This window comes from Mauremys reevesii, linkage group 2, assembly GCF_016161935.1.
Source record: "Mauremys reevesii isolate NIE-2019 linkage group 2, ASM1616193v1, whole genome shotgun sequence".
NCBI lineage: Eukaryota > Metazoa > Chordata > Testudines > Geoemydidae > Mauremys > Mauremys reevesii.
Genome location: NC_052624.1, coordinates 149,040,518 through 149,067,095, shown reverse-complemented (window position 1 = coordinate 149,067,095; position 26,578 = coordinate 149,040,518). Strand labels below are relative to the sequence as shown.

The window sequence follows — 26,578 nt, the reverse complement described above, 5'->3', positions numbered from 1 at the left end:
GCAGCGCCAATCAGCTTAGGCGCCGCAAGCCTGGGAGGCGTGAGAAGTGAAGCAGTGATGGCGTGCTCAGGGTGGAGGCGGAGCAGGGGTGAGCTGGGGCGGGGGGGGGTGCCTCAGGGCGGAGGGTGGGGGGTGAGGAGCTGCTGCGGAGGGGGGGTGCCTCAGGGCGGTGGTGCAGGGGGCGCAAGGTGGAAGTTTCGCCTAGGGTGCGAAACATCCTTGCACCGGCCCTGTTAGGACTGGGCAAAAAAATGGCAGGAAAAGGTTAGAGAAAAATGCCACGGGGTTCAAAACAGATCTAGTGCTTGATTTGATTCTTCTTTTTCCCCCTTTTTGAAAACCACTGAAATTTTTATTAACATTTTTTGTCTAACCAAATCCTGGTTTTTAGGAATGGTTCAGTGAATGAAAGTTTTGATGATGATTGCAACAACATTTCTGATAAGAGAACATTTTAAAAACATTGCAACCAACCAACCAACCCCATTATAACATTTAAGATTGTTGCATTTTTTGTTTTGAAACAGTTCTTCATTCAAGCATTTTTGGCCTTCTCTGCTATCTGCCCATCTCCCTATGGTCAAATGAGGGCTATCTACATCTCAGATCTTTTCCTCTTCCCTTTCAAGATTAGCAGCATGTACTGCTGTAAACTGGCCCCCCAGAGGCAGGAAGAGCGCTCTCAGGATGCCCCGAAATGGATTTGTAGTCTGTTCAGCTGGCATGCCTGACATTTCGAGGCAGATTCCTTAGCAGGAAATCAGACTGCTTGTTTGGCCTGGGACACATCCTGTGAGATACTGACGCTACGTCTACACTGCAACTGGAGATGTGAGTTGCAGCTTGCGTAGACGTATCTGCGCTGTCTCCAGGCAGGTGGAAAGGGAGTGTGGAGAATGAGGAATGGGCCACAGCTAAATCGGCTGGAGACTTACCAGGTTGTCCAGCATTCGCATGAGGGCCTCAAACTCATGCTCTCCCAGGCGGCTCTTCTGCATGGGTCCAAATGTGCTCCCGGCCCATCGGACTGACCCGACGTCGTGGGGCCTGTACTTCTCCCGCTCCAACACAATCAGATTCTCAGCTCCCCCAGCGCTAGACAAGGCAGAGACCTAGAGCAAAGCACAGAGACTACAGCAACACAGGCACAGCTGGAGAAGCCGCTGAGGAAGGGCCAGATTCTTGGTTATGCTCCACCCCCTGTTTGCTCTGCAGAAAGGGGAAGGGATTCTGGCTAGCAGAGAATTCCCTTGGTGGAAGGGAGCTCCTGAATGGAATAAAGCCGCTAGAGTCAGCTCCTGCAGCAGCTACCTGCCAGCCCAGCCTTGGGGGCGTGAGAGAGTTACCCTACACTAGTGGTCTCCAAACTTTCTACCTCATGCCCCCCTCACCCCTGTCTGTAAACCCCTCCCACCCTCTGGAGCCAGGGCTGCAGCTCCGGGACGGGGGGATACAGACGGGGTAAGGGGGATGAGGCTGGGGCCACAGCTGGGGGCAGGCACGGGGCCAGGCGCAGAGCCCCAGGCGCAGGATCAGCAGCTGGGACTGGGAGCAGAGCCCCGGGCGTGGGGCCTCACCAGAAGTGGAGCCGTGAGCACAGGACCAGCAGCCAGGACCAGGAGCGGAGCTGGGTGGCACTCCCTCCCCGCCCAAGCCCCAGGCGCCCCCCCACCCCCCCATGGAAACAGTGCCCCCTGCCCTGAAGTGCTTGCCATGCAAGACCCTAATCCTGCAAACGTGCATGTTACTCAGGCACCCGGATGGTTTGCAGCATCGGTCCCAATTCATTTATTTACTGACGACCTTTCCCTCGCCTCAGCTGACAGCACTGAAATAGCTGCGTGGCGCTTGTCCCGGCGTTGCCGTATTTCAGAAGGCCGAGATACGTCCGTAACAGTCCCAGACCCCGGAGCACTCAGAGGCAGAGCGCAGGCCAGTTTGGAAACAAAGCCAAGCAGCCTTGGGAGTCACTGGGCATTCAAATGCTGCTATTGTGCTGGGGAGTTAATGACTAAATGAGTGGGGGCGGAGAGGAGAGACAGGAAACAGGCAGCAGGGCCCATGAGTAGCAGTGTCAACAAGACTGCATGTGGGAAGGAGGCATTCTGCAGAGCACATATATTCCCAGCCCTTCACCTGCAGATGGCTCAGGGGCCAGGCCTCAGCGGCGCTGCTGACCTCCTTTTCCCAGCTAAAGAAGTAGGTCGATGTGCAGAGGGGAGGACAACGGCATTTATAATAAATGACACTGATTGCAAGCTAGCTGCCTAACCAGCGCAACCAAACCCACTGCTTTGGTACAGCCGCGCCCGCTAGGGTGACCAGACAGCAAACGTGAAAAATCGGGATGGGGGTGGGGGGTAATAGGAGCCTATATAAGAAAAAGATCCAAAAATCTGGACTGTCCCTATAAAATCGGGACATCTGGTCACCCTAGCGCCTGCACCGCGCAGGAAGAGCGGAGCAGAAGAAAGTCAGCATCATCATGTTGCGTTTTCAGGCTTTGCTGACAAACCACTGTTTAAAAAATAAAAAGAATAAAAAAAACCAACCCACAAAGGAAATCTACAGTAGCGGTAGGTGGGGCTGCAGGAGGTTTGGCTGTAGGCATGGAGCCAGGGCAGAGATCTGAGCACTGATGCTTTCAGTGATTCCAATGCTGATAACAGTACCAAGCTCTGAGGATTGTGGCAGTATCACAAACATGTCCATATCACCCCTTCCATGCATGGAAAACCTGAGCTGCTGGACAACTATCCTGTCTTAATGCAAACCCTTCCGACAAACTGGTTTACTCCACGTGGCCAACAAGAAGCTATTAACAGCGCAACCCCTGTTTATTCCCTTTTCTGTTCTTCCCAATGCATCCTGCTGACTGTCTGGTTTGCTCAGATTGAGACAAATGCTGTATTTTTTGTGTGTGCTATGTTTCTGGGGATTTGGGAAGCAGGACAAAGCAGGGCAATCTGAGTTGGTGACAGAGCTGAGGGTGTTTGTCTGTTAACATTCTGGGTGGCTAACGTTGACTACCCGAGGGAGGATAGTTTTCTAGATGTGCTGATTGATATCATTATTATACAGAATCACATTTATGACACTCATGTCCTAAGGACCAACCAAGAGATGGGCCCCATTGTAGTATTCCCCATTCCCTGCCCTGAAGCGCTTACAAGCGGAACACCCAAGACAAGCACAGGGTGGGGGAAAGGCCATAACAGGCAACCGGAGTGAACAGCGTAGTGGCAGCCAATGTCATGTTCCATTTTTAGTTAGAAGGGGATCAGCTAAATGGAAAGAAAAGAGAAGGGAGCGGGGGCATTGTAAGGAAGACGAGGGAGGGGGACAGGGCAGCAGGGAAGAGGGTAAGAGAGGCGGGTGTGGAGTAAAGCACTGGTGCCCTTGGGTGTTTTCAACATCTGTCAAAAGCCTCCAGCATGCTGGCAAAGCACCCTGCTCTGATCTACGCCTAGAAATGAATCCGTGGCATTGGTAGAATTGATGGTGCTTGATAATAAGTACTAATCATTTTAACTACAATAACTGCAGCTCCAATGTAGTGAGGAGTTTGAAGCCAAAGACTTTTCCTGGACATGGCTCAGGTTGAAACTTGCACCACCATTGTCTCAAATATCAGAAGGTTAGCCGTGTTAGTCTGGGTCTGTGAAAGCAGCAAAGAGTCCTGTGGCAACTTATAGACTAACAGAAGTTTTGGAGCATGAGCTTTCATGGGTGAATACCCACTTCGTCAGATGCATGTAGTGGAAATTTCCAGGGGCAGGTATATATATGCAAGCAAGAAGCAGGCTGGAGATAACGAGGTTAGTTCAATCAGGGAGGATGAGGCCCTGTTCTAGCAGTTGAGTGAAAACCAAGGGAGGAGAAACTGGTTCTGTAATTGGCAAGCCATTCACAGTCTTTGTTTAATCCTGAGCTGATGGTGTCAAATTTGCAGATGAACTGAAGCTCAGCAGTTTCTCTTTGAAGTCTGGTCCTGAAGTTTTTTTGCTGCAGGATGGCCACCTTAAGATCTGCTACTGTGTGGCCAGGGAGGTTGAAGTGTTCTCCTACAGGTTTTTGTATATTGCCATTCCTAATATCTGATTTGTGTCCATTTATCCTTTTCCGTAGAGACTGTCCAGTTTGGCCGATGTACATAGCAGAGGGGCATTGCTGGCATATGATGGCGTATATTACATTGGTGGACGTGCAGGTGAATGAACCGGTGATGGTGTTGCAGATCTGGTTGTCTCAAAGCGTTTGTACAGGTGTGCCTACATGGTGTACTGAAGGCGAATGCTCCCCAAGCTAGCCCAGCGAACACATACTACACCTGAAATACCATCCCTTGCCATGTGAACTCTTCGGGCCTGATTTGGGCCTGAATCACATCGTGCTTTGGTTTTTACATGGGTGTGATGCCACTGACTTTGGTGGAGTTATTCCTGATTTACGCTGGGGTATATGCAACAGCCAAATCAAGGCCACTGTCTTTTCTTCACCATGAAAGCACCACGCACATTTATGGCACTGTATAAATAATGAATAATAGCTGCAAGCGATGCAGAACATCACTCATTTTGTGTCCCCATTTGAGCTCTTGCTGAGCTCTGAAGATTTAGAGGATGAGGTTTCCCGATCAGCATTTAATCCCTGCTCTCACTGAAGTCAGTGGTAAAGCTCCCAGAGACTTCAGTGGGAACTCATCTAGCCCAGTATCAAACGCTTCTGAAAATCCCATCCCAAAACAACTGGCAATAGCGGAGGAGAAGGCAAAGACCCAGTTGAAGTTATTGAGCAAATAACAGGGCAGCAGCTGAAACTCAAGATTAAGCTGGGAATGACTAGAAGCCACGACAGTAAATAAAGCTGTAAAAAAGGAAGTTGGTTTCCATCCTGAAGTCTGTTCCAGGGACTGCCCAGTAGAGGGAGATAAATGATCGGTGCAATCCAGCCAGATTGAATTGGTGTATTCTCTGCTAAAAGAACAGCAGTACTTGTGGCACTTTAGAGACTAACACATTTATTTGAGCATAAGCTTTCATGGATTACAGCCCACTTCATCAGATGCATAGAATGGAACATATAGTAAGAAGACATATATACATACAGAAAACACGAAAAGGTGGAACTCCATATCAACTCTAAGAGGCTAATTAATTAAGATGAGCTATTATCAGCAGGAGAAAAAAAACACTTTTGTAGTGATAATCAAGATGGCCCATTCCAGACAGTTGACAAGAAGGTGTCAACTTCTTACTATATATATATATATCTCTTCTTACTATATGGTCCATTCTATGCATCTGATGAAGTGGGCTGTAGCCCACAAAAGCTTATGCTCAAATAAATTTGTGGCACCTTAGAGATTAACATGTATTCCTGTTCTTTTTGCAGATACAGACTAACATGGCTGCTACTCTGAATACACTGTATTCTCTGCAGCCCTCTCCTACAGTGCAAACCTTAATCTGCTCCTTGGGGGACATCTTCCCAGGGTCAAAACAAGATGTTGCCATCCTGTGGCCCACCATCTACACCAAGCACTAGAGTATTCCACAGTTGTGGCTGGAAATTTGGGATGGATGCTTTAGAACGCTGCAGTTTATACCACAGTGATAACTTGCAATCAACAAGACTCATTGTGTCTGGTACAGGGGGTTTGTGATGATCCTGGGTCTCTCCCTATATTAGGCATACCAGACACAATGCAGTCCTGTCTTAGCAAGTTATCACTGTAAGTCTGTCAGTCTATACTGGTGCTAGGGAAGCAGGGCCGGCTCTAGGTTTTTTGCCGCCCCAAGCAAAAAAAAATGTGGCTGCCCCCACCCCAGCCCTGGGCTCCCCCCCGCACCCGTTTGCTGCCCCAGCTCGGGGCTCTCCCCCCACACCTGCACCCCCTGCCGCCCCAGCCTTGGGCTCTCCCCCCCCCGACCCGCCTCCCCTGCCACCCCAGCCCTGGGCCCACCCCCATCCCATGCTGCTCCAGCTCTGGGCTCCTCCCTTCCCCCCCCACCAGAGCCCCTCCACCCACACACACCCTGCCACGCCAGCCCTGGGCTCTCCTCCCCCCCCCGCATACCTGCACCCTCCTTCCGCCCCAGCCCTGGGTCACTGCTAACTTGCTCCCAGGGCGGGTCATTCAGCAGGAATTTTGGATGTGCACAGAACACAGACAGGATTGGTTCCCATATGGTTACAGAACTGCAGTAAAGAGGAACAATTTTCAGCTTGTGTGATTGGAGGATATCTGGATGTGTATTATAAGACTGTCCTCCATAAATGAGGAAAAGTTGAGGTGCCTTTATTATTCTTTTGTTCCACTCTTTCTTTCTATGGGGAATTTGCAATGCAATATCACTGTCTTCCTTTTAAACAAAACAAAACAAACAAAAAAAGGCAATGGCTGTTGAAAATAGCAATTCTCGTCCTAATAACCACTGGGAAGCATTTCTTGCTCAATTTTATCCTACTTTTTCTACAGCAAATTACAGTGGATCAGTATATTTGATTTGGGAGAAATGAAGTAACAGCTGCCCAAATTGAGCTTGAGCACTCCTGAATTTTGAGGTGTTCAAATCTGGAAGGCAGGTGCTAGATTCCCTTTCTGAATATTAGTTAAATCTGGAAAGAAAAAGTCAATTTCTGCTTCCATGGCTCAGAAGTGGAAATCCTCCTAAGTGCCTGGTACTGTATCTAAAGCTGCCCAGGTCCAGTAGAGCCTCCCCTCCCTTACTTTTCATTTTAAATTCTAGTGGGATCCACATACCTCCCTTGCTAGGCTTCAGATAGAGAGGGGCACTGTCCATTTAGTCCACCCAATTCCTTCTTTGGGGGCTGCAAGGTGAGGTCACACCAGTATCCCTAAGCCAGTCTGGGAATGTCTTCTGAAGGGGATATCTGGGGCAAAGCCTTCTACTCCTTGGGCACACTTGCTCCCCATTCATAGTGCCACCCCGCTCTAGCAGTGAGCTCTCCATTCACAGCAAGCTGCAGCATGAGGTTTCAGCTACCATACTCCCTCCCCCTCCCTTTCCTGTTGATAGCAACCAAGGGAATGCTGGGAAATGTCGTTCTTTCCCTGTTCCAGGGCTGGCTCTATAGGCAGGGAGCTAACCAAGGAACTACAGCTCCCAGGGCCCCCTGTTGGTTCTCAGCTCCCAGGCTGGATCCCTGCCAGCTGCCGCTCCTGCAAATGGGCTGCCCCAAGCAGCTGCTTGCTTTGTTGGTGCCTAGAGCCGCCCCTGTAGGGAAGGGAAAAGAGCAAGTAGTTTTGTCTTTAACTTATGGGAGACACTCCAACTTTACAGTGACAAGAGTCATAAGTACCTGGGTGGCTGGTTAGCTGGAGTATTCATCTAGACTACATAGTGCAGTGCCCTGAGCAGAGTAACAAAGCATGGTAATGAGAAGTAAGCTTGCAAACACATTGACGAGGGCTGATGCTCATTCCAATGTGCTGCCCTGGTGGAGTCGCTCACCTGGATCTCACAAGCAGCCTGCAAGTGAAAGGTTTTATAAAAAGCTTCCTCCACTGTATCTCCCAGCGTGATCACGCCGTGATTTCGCAGCACCAGGATCTGCGGGGAAAATGAAACACTAGCTAACACTGTGAATCCATTTCTTTCTAAAGAGGCTCAGAGATACAGTCCAATGACAAGTCTGGGTTTTTGCCCAGCACCCAAAGGTCCCTGAAATGACTTCCAGGCTATTTCAGGTCACATTCGCAATGGCAGGTTCTGTAAAAAGTGACAGCAATTTAACACCTTTGTAACTTCCCAGATGTTGAGAAGTTCTGATACTTCGCCTGGGTTATTGGCCATTTCCTTGTAATCTAATCTATGTGGCACTCCTTCAGGTATGCCAGGACACAGATGGGTAAACTGAGGCACTTGGAAGGCCCAAACTCAAACAGCAGGGCAATAGCCCAGCCAGCTGTAGAACCCAGATCTCTCAGTCTGGTGCTTTAGCCACATGACAGGCCAAAATCTGATGACACGTCAGAATGTGAAGCCCTGACAGGACCTCAAATCAGAACCCCAACCCCAGCCCAGGCCTGGTTTGGACCCAGATCTGAACGCCACCTCTTCAGCCCATCTCCAATGAAAATATTACTGGGCCAAACCCTTTCCTGTATTAGCTTAACAGCCAATCAGATATAACGGCTTTCAGTCCGAGGAGCGTGTCTTTTCTCCTAACCTTGCAGGTTGGTCCAAGGCACTTCTGTAGCTCAATCCTGTCTGCCTCTTCCTCCATCTCTCCATTGAAATCGAAGTACACCATGTTGCCCAGCAGCAATGCATCGTGGGATACAGGCAGAATGCCACATTTCATGGCAGACACCTGGCGAACAGAGAGAACGCAGGAAACAAAGGGGAAGATCAGCATAGAATCGTAGAATATCAGGGTTGGAAGGGACCTCAGGAGGTCATCTAGTCCAACCCCCTGCTCAAAGCAGGACCAATCCCCAACTAAATCATCCCAGCCAGGGCTTTGTCAACCCTGACCTTAAAAATCTCTACGGAAGGAGATTCCACCACCTCCCTAGGGAACCCATTCCAGTGCTTCACCACCCTCCCGTGAAAAAGTTTTTCCTAATATCCAACCTAAACCTCCCCCACTGCAACTTGAGACCATGACTCCTTTTTCTGTCATCTGGTACCGCTGAGAACAGTCTAGATCCATCCTCTTTGGAACCCCCCTTCAGGTCGTTGAAAGCAGCTATCAAATCTCCCCTCATTCTTCTCTTCTGTAGACTAAACAATCCCAGTTCCCTCAGCCTCTCCTCATAGGTCATGTGCTCCAGCCCCCTAATCATTTTTGTTGCCCTCCGCTGGACTCTTTCCAATTTTTCCACATCCTTCTTGTAGTGTGGGGCCCAAAACTGGACACAGTACTCCAGATGAGGCCTCATCAATGTCAAATAGAGGGGAATGATCACGTCCCTCGATCTGCTGGCAGTGCTCCTGCTTATACAGCCCAAAAGGCCATTAGCCTTCTTGGCAACAAGGGCACACGGTGACTCATATTCAGCTTCTCGTCCACTGTAACCCCTAGGTCCTTTTCTGCAGAACTGCTGCCTAGCCACTCGGCCCCTAGTCTGTAGCAGCACAGGGGATTCTTCTGTCCTAAGTGCAGGACTCTGCACTTGTCCTTGTTGAACCTCATCAGGTTTCTTTTGGCCCAATCCTCTAATTTGTCTAGGTCCCTCTGTATCCTATCCCTGCCCTCCAGCGTATCTATCACTCTTCCCAGTTTAGTGTAATTTTGGTTCCCTGCTCATGTTTAAACTAACGCACCTGTCAAGTCTATGCTCAGCTTTCAAACCTGCAAGCTGTGGCCAAAGCTGCAGCCTGTGGCCTGTTGTTGCACTTTTACGACCCTGATCCTGCAGTATCCTGAGCATCCTTCTTCCTCTGTCTCAGTGAAATCAATGGGAGCTGAGGTTGCCCAGCATCTCCCAGGACTGGCCCCTCAGACCAGCGGTTGCATCAGCTGATCAGTTCACGGGCGTATGAAGCAATGGAGGTTCAGTGTGAAAAATGAACCTCTGCCATCAGTGCCAATAAAAGGAACGCAGAAAAACTTCAGTTTTGTAGCAGTCACATATTTTGGCCTTTCTTCTCCCAAGGGCTGCGGGTCTTTCGCTTACTTTTATGCATCCCACCCACAGTTTCTGCGGCCCTGCATCACATTAGAAGCATAAAGCAACTGACCGAAGGTGAATCAAATGAAGTTTGGAGGAAAAAAATATTTATTTCTTAAATAACAGAACCTGAACATATCAGAGAAGTGCTCAAGTGAGAGGCAAATGGAGCCCCCTTCTCTGGGGCTGGGCAGCATTCCAGTGTGGCAAAAACAGCACAGTTCCACTGTGCAGAGAGGACTGGATGAGCACAGACCTTGCCCAGTTCTGGGTAATCCCCCTGAGCAGTAGCATGCCAGGGGCAAGAGAGGGCAGGTAGTCTCACAACACCCCTGTAGGTCAAGTATTATCCCCACGGAACAGATGGGGAAATTGAGGCACTGAGCCATTCAGCAACTTGTGCATGGTCACACTGTCAGTGACCGAGGTGGCAACAGAACTCTGAACTCCCGAGTTCTAGCCCCTCAAAGGGTTTAAATGGCGTTCAAAGTGGTGCACATGGTCTGATGCAACTCTGTTGCACTGGGGTGAGTTTCATCCATCTCATCTTTGCATGAGCAAAGACCATTTGCATGCTCAGGGGGTTGGGGAGGTGTTATAAAGTCCCAGGTACAGTTTTAAAGAGCAGGTTGAATCCCACTGGAAAATATGCCTCAGTAAGGACTGGTCTCTCATAACCCATTACGAATGAAGCTCCTTAGCAGAGATGGGCTTGTGCTAGACATTCGGGCTAACAAAGCCACTGCCTTTGAGTTTTGTCCCAGGGTCAACAAATGCTGTGGCTGTCCGGAAACAAGAGGCCATTCTCCTGAGCAGATGTTCTGTTGTTATTAGCTCTTAAAGGAACAGCCTTATTTGATGCACATATCTATCCTATTTAAGTATCAGAGGGGTAGCTGTGTGAGTCTGGATCTGTAAAAACATCATCGGGTTTCTAAAGGGAAATGAAACTTAATGCCACTGTGTCAGAGGTCACGTTAATTCCACTGATTTTAACAGGATGTGGATCAGCCTCTGAGGAAGTGATGTGTTTGAGAGACTCGTGGAGTGGGAGTGACACACACAGATCTCAAAACCGCAGAGGTGAGCAGGGTGTTATCAGCAATGAGCCTGAACGAAGCCCTGGATTCCCCACTTTCAGGAGTGTTCAGAGCTGGAGCTGAACTCTGCAGCTCTCTATAGCTGCAGTGCAAACCATGGCAAACTGTACAGCAGCTGACCCTGGCAAACCGGGGCCCATCAGCATGACTGATGGGGCTTCTTACCGCTGCAGTGGCAGGCGTGTGCAAGTGGATAATGCATCTGACGTCGGGTCTGGCTGCGTAGATGGCTGAGTGCAGGCTGAATCCTCTAGCGTCCACGGAAAAACTGGTGCTGCCCTGCTCCACCACTTCACCCAGGATGTTCACTTTAATCTGCAGCAGGAAAGAAATGAGGCAGCAGATTTACCAGGGAGGGGAGGAATTCACACTCCCCATGGCTCACCCCAGATCTGCAGAACACCACTGTGCTCTCTCATCAACCCGTTGGATCCACCTTCCAGGTGGCTCTGCATTCAATGAATGTGCTCCCTTCTAAAAGATCTGATCTAGGAAGTATTTTGGGGGAGTTCTCTGGCCTGCGCTCTACAGGAGGTCAGACTAGATGATCACAATGGTTCATTCTGGCCATGGAATCTATGAATTAAGCCTGCGAGGTAGGTATGGGATACAGAATCAGGTCCTACAATTTTACAGCAACTCAGCCCGTTCCTATATGGTTTGTGACATCTGTTGGGATCACAACCTACTCTGTGCCATGCATGCTTGAAGAGAACATCCATTAGGTGGTTCTTGAATGTTCACTGTCTATCAGGAGTCTGATTTGGCTCAATTAACAGTTGAGGTCTCCTTATAGATAGGAGCTGGACAAAAAATGTTGAGTTTCAAAATGGTGATGAAAAAATTTAAAACTTTGAATTTTGACCAAAAAAGGGTGAAAAAAAATGGTGAGATTGCCACATGTATTTCTCTCCCCCTCACACCGCAGTTGTCAAACCACTCTGGAGCATTTCAAATTTCAAATTTTTGAGAAAAAACGGTGGGAGGGGAGGTGGAATTTGTAAAAAAAAAAAAATCATCATCATAATTTTTGTGTTTTTTTTAAACAATCTCTCATACAGAATTCTTTGCTGTCAACGTCTTCCAAAGTGGTCCCAGATTTACCAGCCTGGATTTACTTTATCATCTCGAGAGAGAGAGAAAGTGGAGGGCTTCATTATGAAAGGAGAGGATGTTATTTAGCACACTCACCAGACTAGAAGCGGTGACTTCATTACACGAAAGACCTTTAGGGCAGATCAAGAAGTGATCCTGTTCTTTGCTGACACGCATCTACCAAAAGAAATGCACAGGGGGTGGGAGTGGGGAGGAGAGGCGAGTTAGGGTTAACTGGACAATTTTCAGTAGCATGTGCATTCTTACTTTCCTGGTGGCACATTCTGAGTTCTTCATATTACTAAGAGTATCTGTCTTTTCTATAAAAACAGCAAAGAATCCTGTGGCACCTTATAGACTAACAGACGTTTTGGAGCATGAGCTTTGGTGGGTGAATACCCACTTCATCAGATGCAAGTCAGACGAAGTGGGTATTCACCCACGAAAGCTCATGCTCCAAAACGTCTGTTAGTCTATAAGGTGCCACAGGATTCTTTACTGCTTTTACAGATCCAGACTAACACGGCTACCCCTCTGATACTTGTCTTTTCTATAGCCATTTCCATTCCAAACCATGTCATTTAGTCAAGGGTTCATTCCATGACCACATACTCCTGGCCAGGACTAAGGATAGGTCTACGCTGCAATTAAAAACCTGCAGCTGGCCTGTGACAGCTGGCTTGGGCTTGGGCTAAGGGGCTGTTAAATTGCAGTGTAGACATTCAGGCTCGGGCTGGGATGGAATCCGGGAGCGTGCTAGATCCTTCCAAGCCCACCTAAAATGCTAAGAAACCAAACATAATTCCTTTCATCTGCATTTCCCTCTCAAGCCTCCAATCTCTGAGATTCCACCGTGTTTCATTTTGGTTTCAGATCTCTGGGAAAGTCAAACGTGACTGACCAAGCTTGGTCTCAATACTGCACCGCTGTAGTCACAATGGGCAAGAACTTGAAACCCTGGAAATTGGGGTTGAACTAAAAAGGAAGTCAGTGACACAGAAAAATTCAAAGAGTCTAGTGCTGAATGTTCCATGATCACATGCCATGTGGCGGTGCTGGAGCTGCTAGATTTCCCAGCCTTTGATCACAAAGATAAAGGGACATGGCATTTCTCAGTAGTGTCTATGCCACTCACTACGTTTTTTGTTCTTTTGTTTTTTTGCTGTCTTTACTAGTTGTCTCTGGTCCAGATGCTCAGTATAGCTCCACTGAAGATCTGGCCCACTTGGTGTAGTAAGCAAATGAATGGCCTGAAAGGGAATTCTTGTCTAACCAGCTGAGGAGCAGTTCCCAAGCTAGGACTGTAAAGTCAGCCTGTGGAAGTCACAGCTGGATGCTTTCTGACTGTGCACATGTGCATGTAAGAACAGGGTCATCTGATTCAGGGCACAGCTGAGCAGACATCATGAGATAATTCACTTTGAACCGCCAACTCCCACCTATAGTATTAAACCGCTGACCAGGTGCTAACCAGCACTGTAGGTTGGAGAGGCTTTCCTTTCCCCTTCCTCTCAAGGATCATGCATTGGCTTCTGCAAAATACCAGCACAGACAGCGTGTGCCAAATGTGACATTTCTGCACTGGCTACATGGTGTAGTGTTTGCTGAGGGATGCCAGAGTTTAGTAGAAAAGATGAGATCGGTCTCCCAATCGGAACTCCCTCTCTTTATATCCTTCCACCTACAAGTCTGGTCCACTCTGGTAACTGGAGGACCAAGAACTCTACGCTTCCATCTCAGCTCCACAGAAGGATGTGGAGGGCAAAGGCAGGAGGACGGCAGTGTGTGGTCATCTGTAGAGCCCTACCAAATTCACGACTGTGAAAAACGCATCACAGACCGTGAAATCTGGTCTCCTCCTGCAAAATCTGGTCTTTTATGTGCTTTTACACTATACAATACTGATTTCACGGGGGAGACCAGCGTTTCTCAAACTGGGGGTCCCGACCCAAAAAGAAGGCGCGCGGGGGTTGCTAGGTTATTGTAGGAGGGGTTGTAGTATTGCCACCCTTACTTTGGTGCTGTCTTCTGAGCTGAGTGGCCAGAGAGTGGCGGCTGTTGGCCAGGTGCCCAGCTCTGAAGGCAGCGCCCTGCCAGGAGCAGCGCAGAAGTGAGGGTGGCAATACCATACCAGGCCATCCTTACTTCTGCGCTGCTGCTGGCAGTGGTGCTGCCTTCAGAGCTGGGCTCCTGGCCAGCAGCCACCGCTCTCTGGCAGCCCAGCTCTGAAGGTAGTGCCACCCCCAGCAGTAAGAGTGGCAATACCGCAACCCCCCTACAATAACCTTGCAACCCCTCTCCAGAACTCCCTTTTGGGTTAAGACCCCTAGAGTTACAACACTGTGAAATTTCAGATTTAAATATCTGAAATCATGAAATGTACTATTTTTAAAATCCGACGACTGTGGAATTGACCAAAATGGACTGAGTTTGGTAGGGCCCTAGTCATATTCCATTCTCACTACAGAGATGGCCCCGTTTTCATGTTACCACTGGGGCTCCCCCCTCACCGTGACGTAGGTGTTGCTGAGCTGCGCCCAGCCATACAGGTCCAGCAGTCGGTAGATGCTGCCAACCTTGCAACGCATGAGCCGCTCCCCTTTCGCTAGGGACAGCGACTCGGTGCTATGGAGGTCGTTGATGGGTGTCACCGTGGAGAGACCTGAGGAGAAGCAGAGCTCGATTAGCCGGTTTGAGGGGCTGCTGGCTAGAAGGTACTTTGAGAAGCAAGGAGGCTTCGAGGCCACGGGAACTGGCCCATCCAATCTCTATCTGTTCCCCTAGATGAGAGGCAGGACACTACCCCGAGCTCTTCAGTCCGTATCTGTGGTCTGCCATGGTGGTTTCCCTTCCCTGAGCCTTCACATTATCTCTCAGCCCACAAGGGCCGTGGAAGGATCTGTGGGACTCTCGAACCCATCACTGCCAGTCTTAGACTGGGGATGGGGAGCGCTGGATACAAAACACAAGGGGAGCACCCTCCCTAGCCCCATTTTTAAATGCAATTGGTTAGGGTTGATCTTATTTTTAGGATTCCCCCCACCCCATCCTTTTTTTGCCCCTTTTCTCTAACTCTTCTTTTTTTTATACTTTGCCATTAAAAACATTGGGGGAGGGGAGGGGAGGGAAAATTGGGAAGGAAAGAGGAACATTTTGCTTGATAAGAAACATGGAAAATTAAAAAAAACAAAACAATTTTTTGCAAAACATTCCATTTAAAAAAAACAACCCACAGACATTTTTCATCAAAAAGCAGTTGAACAAAAAATGTTAGACAACTCTAATGTTTACCTTTTTAGGCAATAACGTTCAGGGTATTTTAAAATACCTCTTTTATTATCACTTATTCAACTCAAGTGCATGAAAAACACTTGGGAGGAAGCTTCTCTTTGTTAAAGAGACAGCCACTCATTTCTTTAGTTAAGGGCTAGAAAAGCTCCTGCTACAGTTCTCTGCTCTTCCAAGGAGACCTCTAGGAAAAGCAGGGAATGATTTGATATTCCTGGAATTTTTAAGGTGAAAAATAAAGAGGGGAAACCCTTCAAAATAGAGTCAGCAAAGCACAGTCTTCAAGGCCTGCTTTGTGCATTATAAAGAAGCAAAGAGGAGCACAAACCCAGTGTTATTTATCCTTATGCTGGTTGCCATTGAAGCTGACCACTGTATGGGTGTATGTGAAATCAGTGGAACTAGATAATATTTCACTGGAAACCATGAAAGCTTCGAACAACCCCACACAGAGATGGGAGAGATATAGCTGAGACTTTCTTGTTAGCCTAGGGGAATTAGGCACCTCCATCCAACTGAAATTCACTAGGAGATGGGCACCATAGGTGCCTTTGGTTGTCTTTCTGAATCCTGCAATCCCTGTCCCACCCCGGTTTGGTAATTTGGCGACAAGGCAGGCCTCCCCACCCCCCTCCAGCCCCTGAGAAGGGTTATCCACCAACATACTGATGGGCGAGGTGGGGAAGACGGAGGGAGCAGTGCTGGCCATGAAATCTGCGATCTGTCGCAGGGCCCAGATGTTGGAGTTGTTCCCTTTCTTCATTTGGTCTTGGATAAGGCTCTCCAGCTCCTCTCTGAAAGACTGAAACAGCACGGAAGGCAGTGAATCGTCAGCAGTTTCACAGATCGGCGCCCACACTGCCCTACAGCCACGCCGTGAACGTTACAGAGCCAGCATCTCCCTGACAAAGCCGGCAGCTTAATGGGAAGCAGGCTCCCCGGCCTCGCACATTAAACACAGTTAGCACTCACAGCCCTGCTGGCACAGGGGAACAAGCAACACCTAAAGGAGGACACTGGGCATCAGTTGCTCTCTCTATGCTCCATCCCTTAAGCACAGGGCATGCCCCGGTGACCAATCCAAGAGGAGAAAGCTTCATAGAATATCAGGTTTGGAAGGGACCTCAGGAGGGCATCTAGTCCAACTCCCTGCTCAAAGCAGGACCAATCCCCAGGCAGATTTTTGCCCCATATCCCTAAGGGGCCCCCTCAAGGATTGAACTCACAATCCTGGGTTTAGCAGGCCAATGCTCAAACCACTGAGCTATCCCTCCCCTCAACTCTCATGCTTGCAGAAGGGGCTTTTAATAATGAGGCAGGGGGAAGTCTCCATTTTTGGATGTCCAACTTTAGACACCTAAGACCAGATTTTAGAAGGGCTCAGCACCCAACATGCTGAGAGATTTTAAGAATCTGGCCAGTCATTTTGGTGGCTCAGTGGGTCTGATTTGCAGAGATGCTGAGCACCCGCAGCTCCTATTGACTTCAGCTGGTTTCTAGAGCTGGGCATTCCAAACAAATAAATAGAGGCACCTGTATTAGAGAGCCCGCTAGTGGAGACGCTAGGTCTTAGGCTACAGAGACAGAACAGGGGATAACAATCTCTGACTCCCACTCCCTCGCTTTGGCCAGTTTCCAGGCACTCTCTACGCACTGGGCTCTGTAGGATCATGGTGACTCGCTTCTTCTGCTCCATCATGTTGAAGTCCTGCCGGAGATTGGCCGCCATGTTCCGGATGCGCAGATATTCCGGGTCATCTTCGGAGAACCGATCGAAGTAACGCTGTCCTTGGGGGGGCGGGGAGGAGACCGGGGGGGAAGAGACCGCCTCCGGGGTGGTTTCGTTGCTCATCTTCACGGCTGTCTAGAGTTTACTTCTTGGTACCTGTGCGGAGAGATGAAAGGGTCAAGAGCTGCCTGCAGGACTGAATGTGTGTTTATTGCACCTCTGACAGCAACATAAAAAAACCCCATTCTGAATGTTGCCCAGGGGGATAGTGGATGATGTACAACTCAGTTAACAATAATGGGATGCGGGGGGTGGGGGTGGGTGCATGGCATGCAGATTCCCTTATGTTGATAACATAGGGTAGCCAACTTTGTAATATTTAAAAAATGGACACTCCTGCAGGAATGCCAGAACCTCCCCTTCCCCGCCCCTTCCCATGAGGACCCGCCCCTTCCCCACCCCTTTCCCCCAAGGACCCGCCCCTGCCCATCCTCTGCCCCCGAGGCCCCACTCCTGCCCTGTCCCTTTCCTCTTAGGCCCCGCACCCAGTTTGCTCCTCTTTCCCCCTCCCTCCAGCACTCACTGTTTCCCCCCACTCTCTCCACACCTCCCTGTGTGGATCGGGAGGGACTCGCCTGCAGAGCTGGGGCTGGGAGCTGCAGCTGCCCGATGCAGGTAGGAGGTGCCCCTGGCTGAGTAGGGGCTGGCGTGGGGGACAACTGGACTCTGCGTGTCCAGTCAGTAGATCTGACACTATCAGGTCCCCTTTTTGACCAGACTTTGTGGTCAAAAACTGAACACCTGGCTACCCTATGATAACAGAGCCTATGGTTTCTCGAATAATTTGAATACTAGAGGTTCATATTATCTGAGTTATTCAAACCAGCCACAAAGAGGCAGGATGGTCCGGTGGCTGGGAGACCTGGGCTCTGCTCTACTCGGGCAAGTCACTAGCCCGCCTGTGACTCAATGGCACCTCAGTCCTGTCCTGCAGCGCCCCCTGCAGTCCCATGCCTGCTCCCCGATGCACCTCAGTCCTGACCTGCGGCACACCCGGCTGCTCTGCTCCTGAGCCTTTCAAACAGAAATGGGCTCCCCTGTCCTTCCACGCGGTGGTTTTGTGATTAAGACAGAGGTGGAGGAAGATGAGATGCCACCAAACAACTTCTTTGTGATCTAAACCAGCGGTTAAACCCATTCCTCCAGAAGCGAAAGCTTAATGCGCTCATGTGCTGAACCGCCTTTATGCCCTCAAATCAGCAGGCTTAATTAAGGCCGGGATTTTAGAGTTTGTGCTCAGAGTTCAGAGTCCCCTCTCTGCTTCCTGATCATTTTCAGGCCTGTGCATTTAACAAGTGGCACGACGCAGCCTGCCCGGAGAGTCCCCTCCTTGGCCTGGCTCCAAGGAGATGACTTTCTGCAGCATCCTGTGCGTCGGCGCTCGGAACAGAGCCAAGCTGGGGTCACAGCAATAAGATTCCCTATGGGCATCTCATGCAGGGAACAGGGCAGTGTCTTCACAGACAGCAGTGGCTCTGCTGCAGAGCGACCCTGGCTTCCATTTCTGCAGCACGCACGTGCTTTGCCCTTGGCGCTGGGGTTAATCCGGTTTCCGCAGCGCCTGCGGAGGGTGTTATGCAGGCGTTTCTGAGGGCGATAAACCTGACCGGGGGGGCCCGCTGGTCCCATCAGGGGCTGGATGCATGGAACATCTCTCAGCTTCAATCCAGAGGGAGAGAAAGGAAGACATGCATCAGCATGTTAACTCTTTGGAGCCTGAGGGCCGGGAGACTTGGATGCTTCCTTCCAAGAACCAGTCTTTTAAGGGTTAATCTTTCATCTTCCCAGCTCACGTTGCTGAGTACAGAGGGCTAAGTCTGTCCAGTCTGAGATTGCAATGGTGATTAGCCCCTAGAGAGCACACAGAAAGCTTGAGCCTAGCAGCAAGGCCATGGACGAGTCACTGCGAGCAGCATTCAGCCAGGGCGAGATCTGCTCTTTGCAAGCTGCCAGCAGGCTAGCATCATGCAGCCTGCACACAGCAAGGCAGCCTTTATAGCATGGAGAGGGCAGGAGACAGCCCCAGAGACTTAAACCTCCACCTGCTCTACAGGGAGGGCCTTTCACAGGAGCTCAGGGACCCTGAATAGCAGGGTGGGGGGGAAAAGGTCCCAGTGCTAATGGGTGTTTAACTACAAGGGGACTGGAGTACTTGTGGCACCTTAGAGACTAACACATTTATTTCAGCATGAGCTTCCGTGAGCTGCAGCTCACTTCTTCGGATGCATAGAATGGAACACACAGACAGGAGATATTTATACATACAGAGAACATGAAAAGGTGGAAGTATGCATAACACCTTTTCATGTTCTCTGTATGTATAAATATCTCCTGTCTGTGTGTACCATTCTATGCATCCGAAGACGTGAGCTGTAGCTCACGAAAGCTCATGCTGAAATAAATGTGTTAATCTCTAAGGTGCTACAAGTACTCCTGTTCTTTTTGCGGATACAGACTAACACGGCTGCTACTCTGATACAAGGGGACTGGCTCATTGCAGCAATAGCGCAGCCTGCAGGCTTCTAGCTAGTGCAACGTGAACAGAGATGTAGGTGGGACCAGGGAATGCCCCCAGTGAAGTCAGGGATCGCATTCTGCTCCCAAACTACAGTCTACAGCTAGGGATCTGCATGGCCCATGCTAGAGTGAAATGATACTGCTGGACGGCCTCAGACTTCGCTGAGACACAAACTACAGGGATGAGCGTAGCAGGGGAAAAAACAGGCCACGGGGTTTAGATTCAGATCCAGATGTCTCCAAAAGTTCTGCTTCGGTCTTGTTAATTCCAAAGCTTTTAAGTGCCGCTTGGAAGAGCAAAGCCTCATTTCGGCTCATAAACGAATCCCGAGATGTTGACTTCTCCGAGGGGGCTGGAGATTTTCTCAGAGAAAATCCAACTTAATGAAGTGTTTTGCTGCCACCGAGCTCTGCTCCCCTGGTGCTGATTGCTGAGCTTGTCCGGCTGCCTGCCTGCCCCCTCCGCCAAGCACAGACTTTGCAATTAGAAAGAATTAGAAACGGGCTGCAATAGAAAACTGGTATGTTGCATAAGACCCATCTGCACCCCATGACTCCTCCCTCACTAGCAAAACTGCAAAGGCAACACGTGCCTGACTCTCCTGAACTAAGCAGGAGCCTTGATTGACACTGTCAGCCTCAGCTGCGGCCCAGCCATTCAGGTGAGCTGTCAGAGACGGATCCACTGCCACCGAAACATGTGCTGCTTTGGATACAGGTCGCCCTGCATTAACAGGCTAGACTAAAGCCAGACTGCACAGGCCAGACAGGCACACAGCACCCCCACGGCTCTGGGCAATGCACGGCTATGGAAAATGTGATGTTGGCAGACCCATTCAGAGCTCTCATGGCATTTTGCCACTGCCCAGACAAGGGGAGGGTGCAGCGCTGAGAGAGGGTGGCGCAAACTTCCTCCCTTCTCCGAGGAGGGAGCAGTCTGAGCATCCTTTCTGATTTCCACTGGCCCTTGCAGAATGCATCAGGGAAGGATCTGTGCACCCATGCAATCTGCCCGTGTGCTAGTACCAGCAGCAGAGGTGGCACTCAGCTTGGAGAAGACTCAGGGGGTGGAACACTGGAGCTAGAATGGCTTGCTGGAGCCACGCCGGAAAGCCCACGTGTGCTGGCAGCTAGCCCACATGGGCGAGAAGCGAGGCTCTTCCCTGCCAGTAGCATTTCTGCCACACCCCAGCTCTCTCAGCGGCTGACATTTCTGCATCTGCCAGTGCCTGGCTTTGCTGCGTGCACACTGGTTTCCTCCAAGCGGATGCTGCTGAAGCAACGGCAGCAGCTGTTCACATTTACAGAGCTCTAAAGACTATATAGGGTCCTTTCATTCCCCATGCAAATGCAGCCACTTCTGGGGTGGAGTGAGGCAGTGCATAGCCATGCTACACAACAGGTTAGGGCAGGAGGTGAAGAAGACTATCATAAGCAACTGCATCTTTGCAAGGTGATCAGATTGGCAGGAAGTCATGACCTGGCTCCTATTATTATTATTTAAGATTTGAATGGCTGTAGCGCCCAGAGGCCAGGATCCCCTGGTGCCAGGCGCTGTACAAACACAGCACAAAAAGACAGAGATGACAAGCTCAGGATAAGACAAGCGAGAACAGAGGGATACAGACAGATGGGGACGTGCCAGGAAACAAGGCTCCGAAGCGGCTGCACAATACAAATAACTACAGAACACTGAGGCAGACCTTCCTGCCCTTACGATGAATGCCAGGGGATGTTTCATGACCCCCAGAGATCATGATGTCCAGCAAGGCAGTGCCCGCTTCCCAACATCCCTTTGTGGGGGAGCCGAAGGGCAACTGATTCCAGACAGACAAGGGTAAGGAGTTCAGGTGTGTCGTTAATTAACAGGACAGTGCAGGCTGGAGGCTGTGAGGCTGAGAATATCCCTACGTTGTGAAGTTCTCTATGGACTCTCCCCAGAATAAAGCTCTTTACCATACCCAGTGCGACTGCCATGCCTGTTTGGGGGACGTGGCCACCCTGCACCCTCAGTGAGGCGCTCAGATACCAAGGTGATGAGCACAGTTCAAGAACCTGAATAGAACAGAGTGCTGACTCCATGGGAGGAGAGCCACCTACTCTGCTCTCCCTTAGAGATCGTGGCCTTCTCCTAGGGTGACCAGATGTTCCGATTTTATAGGGACAGTCCTGATTTTTTGGGTGTTTTTCTTATATAGGCTCCTATTAACTCCCACCCCCTGTCCTGACTTTTCACACCTACCTTCTCCACGAGCTAACCCAGCTGCACCCTGCTTCGCTGACACGCACACAAAGCAGTAGAGTAGGGGGGGCTCCACTGCTGGTGCTGCTGCTATATTAGAGACGGGTGTAAATCAGTATCGCCCCAGGGAAGTCAGTGAGGCTATGGCAGTTCACAGCAGCTAAGGAGCCAAGGATTTAAGATATTGACACGCTGCATTATTTTGATCCTAGTAATAAAATGCCCATTCTGCTTCCACTAAACGGATCTCCTCCTTTTTACCACCCTGTGATCACATGCGCAAGGAAACGTCTCTTCATTCCAGCATGTTTTGATGGCTGTTTTGTTTCAATCTGTTCCTCTACCCACCCCGCAGATGCTTGCAATCAGTGCACCTTTCCTGTCTTTTGAAACTCTCTCCAGCAGCAACAGGGAATGCTGGGGATTACCGGGCTCTGAAGGATTTAAACTCTGATCGTTTCTTCCCCATGCTTCTCTGCTTCTTTGGCGAAAGTGAAAAATCTCTCTGGTTTCCATGGTGAAGGCCGCTCCAGAAATATACGTTGCAGGGCTCAACCCTTCATTTAGAGGACTAAAACAGCTTGAGAAGCCTTAGCCACGTCTAGTTGCTATGATGAGATTTCTGCCTACAAAGAAGTAGCCAAAAAAAGCCGGGGGGGGGGGAGGGAATCAAACCTTGCAAGAAATTTTTTTTTCCCCCTTCCCTGCCAAATTGTTCATGATGTCCTCTGGGGAAAGCTCTCAGCCTGTATAATAAAATATGCTGCACATTGCAGTCACAACCCAGGGTCTATCTTTGCCAGCTGGGCTTGAGTTCCAGGCTGTAGACCAAATGCCCCCCCGAGGAATGTTTCCCCACCTTTTTGCTCCAGTTGCTGCGCACACGAGCCACTGATTCTCCCCAGCTCTTTTCAGCTTTGGTTACATTTTTTTCCTCTCCCCCATCGGCGGTGAAAGAGCAAACCATATGCCCATGTTTTCAGAAGCCCCGGCCTCGAGCGGCTCAAGTCATTGGTCAGCATTTGCACGCACAGAGGTGACTCCTGACCCCCTCTGCTGCTGCATCGCCTTCCACAAAAGCATCGGAAGTGGGGTGGTTCTGATGTACAACAAGAATGGGTAGGAACTCTGAAAGGCTCCATGCGCCTGCTGCTCCATGAAGCCCAGCTCATAGCTCTGCGTCCCTCACCGGGCTTGAGGGAGGAGCTGGGATAGGAGAGGTTAACCAGCCGCTATGTGGATCCTCCAGCTACTGACACAACATAAGCCGCCCCCCAAAGGGCACGGGCAGAATGACTGGGGGCTACTACAGCACCCTTGAGCTGGTGGGTAGGGTTATTCCTCCCCCACCCCCGAGAGCCCCACCCTGTGGTGAGCCTGGCTACTGCAGCTTGGCCGAAAGCCTGGGCACAGGACCTGGCCTGTGTGTATGTCCCATTAGGAGCACACTGGTTTGTTACTGCAGAATTAGGGGACGTTCAGAGAAGGACAAGAACGATATGGGGTATGGAAACCGTTATGAAGAGAGATTGAAAACAATGGGATTGTTTCCCTTAGAAAGGAGACTAATGAGAGGGGACGTGATAGAAATACATACTCTAATGAGTAGTTTAGAGAAGGGAGAGGGGGAACTACTGTTATCCCCATCTCCTAACACAAGAGCAAAAGCCTATTCAATAACAATGTAAGAACGGCCCTACTGGATCAGACCAAGGGTCCATCTAGCCCAGTATCTTATCATCCCGCAGTGGGGCCCCAACCCCCAAATTTCTCTTGACGGGCCTGGAGGTAGCAAATTCAAAACGGAGAAAAAGGAAACTTTTTCCCACACAACTTGTAACTGTGGAACTCACTGCCACAGGCCATCATGGAGATCAAGAGCTCAGCAAGACTGAGGAAGGGAGTACACATTTATATGGATAACAAGACTATCCAGAGTTCTGATAGTCCAAGGCTGGCTTACCTCCGGAAGCACAAGGTTTACCAACCCACCAAAAACTTGTCAGCATTAATGGTCAGAGAACGATGAAACCCAATGTATGTGGGTGGGCAGATTATCTCACATCCAGGGCCGGTGAAAGGATGTTTCGCGCCCTAGGCGAAACTTCCACCTTGCACCCTCCCCCATCCCCGAACCGCCGCCCCCCAAATCCTAGCACCCATGGCGACCGCCTAGGTCGCCTAAATGGTTGCACCGGCCCTGCCCATATCTGCTACGGCGGGGTTCTGACACCTTCCTCTAAAGCGCCAGCATATTGCACTGGATGGACCACGGACTTGATCCAACATCTTATCCTTCCTAGAAACAACCTGTGGTTGGATCATTTCATGACCACTAATAATATTTGCAGCACTGGATTAGGGTAAAGAAACCTCATGCATCAGCATGTCAGCGGATCACAACAGGGGTCAGGAAGGCTCCATGGTGGAGCCTGATGGTTCTTCCTTAATGCTTCCAGTGTTGCCTGAGGAGTGCTACACTCTGACACCCTATCGCTGCAGCATGAGGACACAGGTGGTAGGATTTGGAGGACCGCGGGGAGCAGCTGCAGCGTCTCCTTTTATTTTGCACCCCAGCAATCAGTTTCTATTCACCGAGCAAGGGAAATGCAAGGCTGGGCTAGTATTGGGTACATCCTGACCACCTATGTGCCCACGACCCTCCTCTCCAAAAGCCACAGGCTCCAAGGTCCCTATTTTGGGGAGGTCAGTCTCCTCCTTTCTCTAAGTCTTTCCCCCAGCATCTGCAGAACGGAGTCATTTCCCTTCGCCTCCGCTCCAGTGAAAGGAGCATCAGACCTGTTGCCTAGTTACCCAGGGTCTTAAGGTACCGCAGCACCATGGTGCGACCGCCTGCTGCCTAAATACAGATGTCCGGGGTGATAAAGCTGGCTGGATGCTGCTGGACTCTTTAGGCCTCGTCAACCAAGAACCAGCCTGGGTGGGGGGTTGTGCACAGACTGATTGGGAAGATGAGGCTAATCAGGAAAGCATACTGGGGTGGGGCCATTGCTTAGAGCACTGAGCAAGCACACTGAGTGGCTTTGCAGCACCAAGCTAACTCACTGCCGTCTGCCAGTGGCAGAATCTATGCTGTGGCTCCCTGGCGAACGAGGAACGTGCCTGGGTAGCCCTGTGAAATGCTCCCACCATTGCAGCCCCAAATGCGACGTGGCCCGAGTCACTGGCTGTGCTCGGCTCTACAGGCTCCACCGCTGAGCCACAGTGCACTCTTTGCACCTGGAGGTGCTGCAGCCAGATGTAAGCAGCAGATGGAGCATTCAATAGCCAGTAATAATCAGAGACGGTTAAATCTGCATTCAGAGCTGAATTAAACCTTCTAGGGTGGTTGGAGCATCAGTGTTCTGGTTCAGCCCATTGTACAGCTTTTAGATCCAAACTTCCTCAGCATTTTCCAGTGTTGCCACCTTTTGTGATTGATCATTGAGTCTCACAATATTTGAATCATAGACTATCAGGGTTGGAAAGGACCTCAGGAGGTATCTAGTCCAACCCCCTGCTCAAAGCAGGACCAATACCCAACTAAACCATCCCAGCCAGGGCTTTGTCAAGCAGGGCCTTAAAAACCTCTAAGGAAGGAGATTCCACCACCTCCCTAGGTAACCCATTCCAGTGCTTCACCACCCTCCTAGTGAAATAGTGTTTCCTAATATCCAACCTAGACCTCCCTCACTGCAACTTGAGACCATTGCTCCTTGTTCTGTCATCTGCCACCACTGAGAACAGCCGAGCTCCATCCTCTTTGGAACCCCCCTTCAGGTAGTTGAAAGCAGCTATCAAATCCCCCCCTCACTCTTCTCTTCTGCAGACTAAATAACCCCAGTTCCCTCAGCCTCTCCTCATAAGTCATGTGCTCCAGCCCCCTAATCATTTTTGGTGCTCTTTCTTTAAGTCCCAGTTCCTGGAAGCATGTAATTAAAAAAGAAAAATGAGCTCTGAAATTCTCACTTAAAGTTTCTAGACTTTCTGATTGCAGAGAAAGATAAACCCCTACAGGCTCAAAACCCAGGAAGCAAACTGAAAATAATTTGATTTTTAAAAACAGTAAAATTTAAGGAGTTGGGATGTTAAATCCAGGATCTTTAGGGGCATATGGTGATTTCTTTGATGCAGGGGAGGAGGGGAGCTTTGGAAGGAAGGCTTGCATCAGAGTTCTTACAGGGGCCAATTTCTAGTAACATCTGCATTTTAGTTGGCTAAGGATACTTCAAATCTCATGCTTCAGGGCTTAAACAATACTCATGGTAGTGGTCAGGAATAAACTCGCTCCTCTCCTTCCATCCCCATGTACAGAACTGCACCGCGGTGACTGCTGAAGGTTTTCTCCGCCCACTGAGAAACGTGAGGCAGTGGCATTCTGCTTTTAGCAGTGATCCAGCTAGATTGGCTGGTGGTGCAATCTGGTATGGCACAGGTAATGGTCCTGCTTGAAAAATCCCTCCCACCTCACCATGCAATAAGACACTCTGATGCTACAGAAAGATATACATAGACAGACCGACAAACTGAGCGCTCGAGGAGAAGAGAGTTGGGAGTAATGTTCAAAAAATAATTTTCTATCTTGACAAACAAGCAGCTTAAAAGCATGAACTTCACAAAGTCTCCGCTGTCCATTAGCGATTCATACCCATATGAACCAGGTGCATTTGCTTTCACTCAATTGATCTATGCAAACCTGCGTCAGCAGCACAAGGAGCAGATGAAGGATTGCAGCATTAGAGAAGAAGGGGATGTGGATGCACAGACAAAGCCCTGGCTAGGATGATTTAGTTGGGGATTGGTCCTGCTTTGAGCAGGGGGTTGGACTAGATACCTCCTGAGGTCCCTTCCAACCCTGATATTCTATGATTCTATGATTTCTTCCACCACACAATCTTGATCCC

The 26,578-nt window shown here is 49.8% G+C and overlaps 1 protein-coding gene across 1 annotated transcript in view; it reads right to left on the bottom strand.

The window, feature by feature from the left end:
• Positions 1-26,578, bottom strand: part of ADD2 (adducin 2) — a 100,151-nt gene that overhangs the window by 14,315 nt on the left and 59,258 nt on the right. Inside the window, exons 2-9 of the mRNA XM_039527828.1 lie at positions 16,781-17,011; positions 15,793-15,928; positions 14,349-14,500; positions 11,935-12,015; positions 10,909-11,058; positions 8,197-8,340; positions 7,479-7,577; positions 936-1,112 (exon numbers count right to left, since the gene is read on the bottom strand). Of these exons, the coding sequence (XP_039383762.1) occupies positions 936-1,112; positions 7,479-7,577; positions 8,197-8,340; positions 10,909-11,058; positions 11,935-12,015; positions 14,349-14,500; positions 15,793-15,928; positions 16,781-16,978 (1,137 nt within the window). The 5' untranslated portion in view covers positions 16,979-17,011. The remainder of the gene's footprint in view (positions 1-935; positions 1,113-7,478; positions 7,578-8,196; positions 8,341-10,908; positions 11,059-11,934; positions 12,016-14,348; positions 14,501-15,792; positions 15,929-16,780; positions 17,012-26,578) is intronic.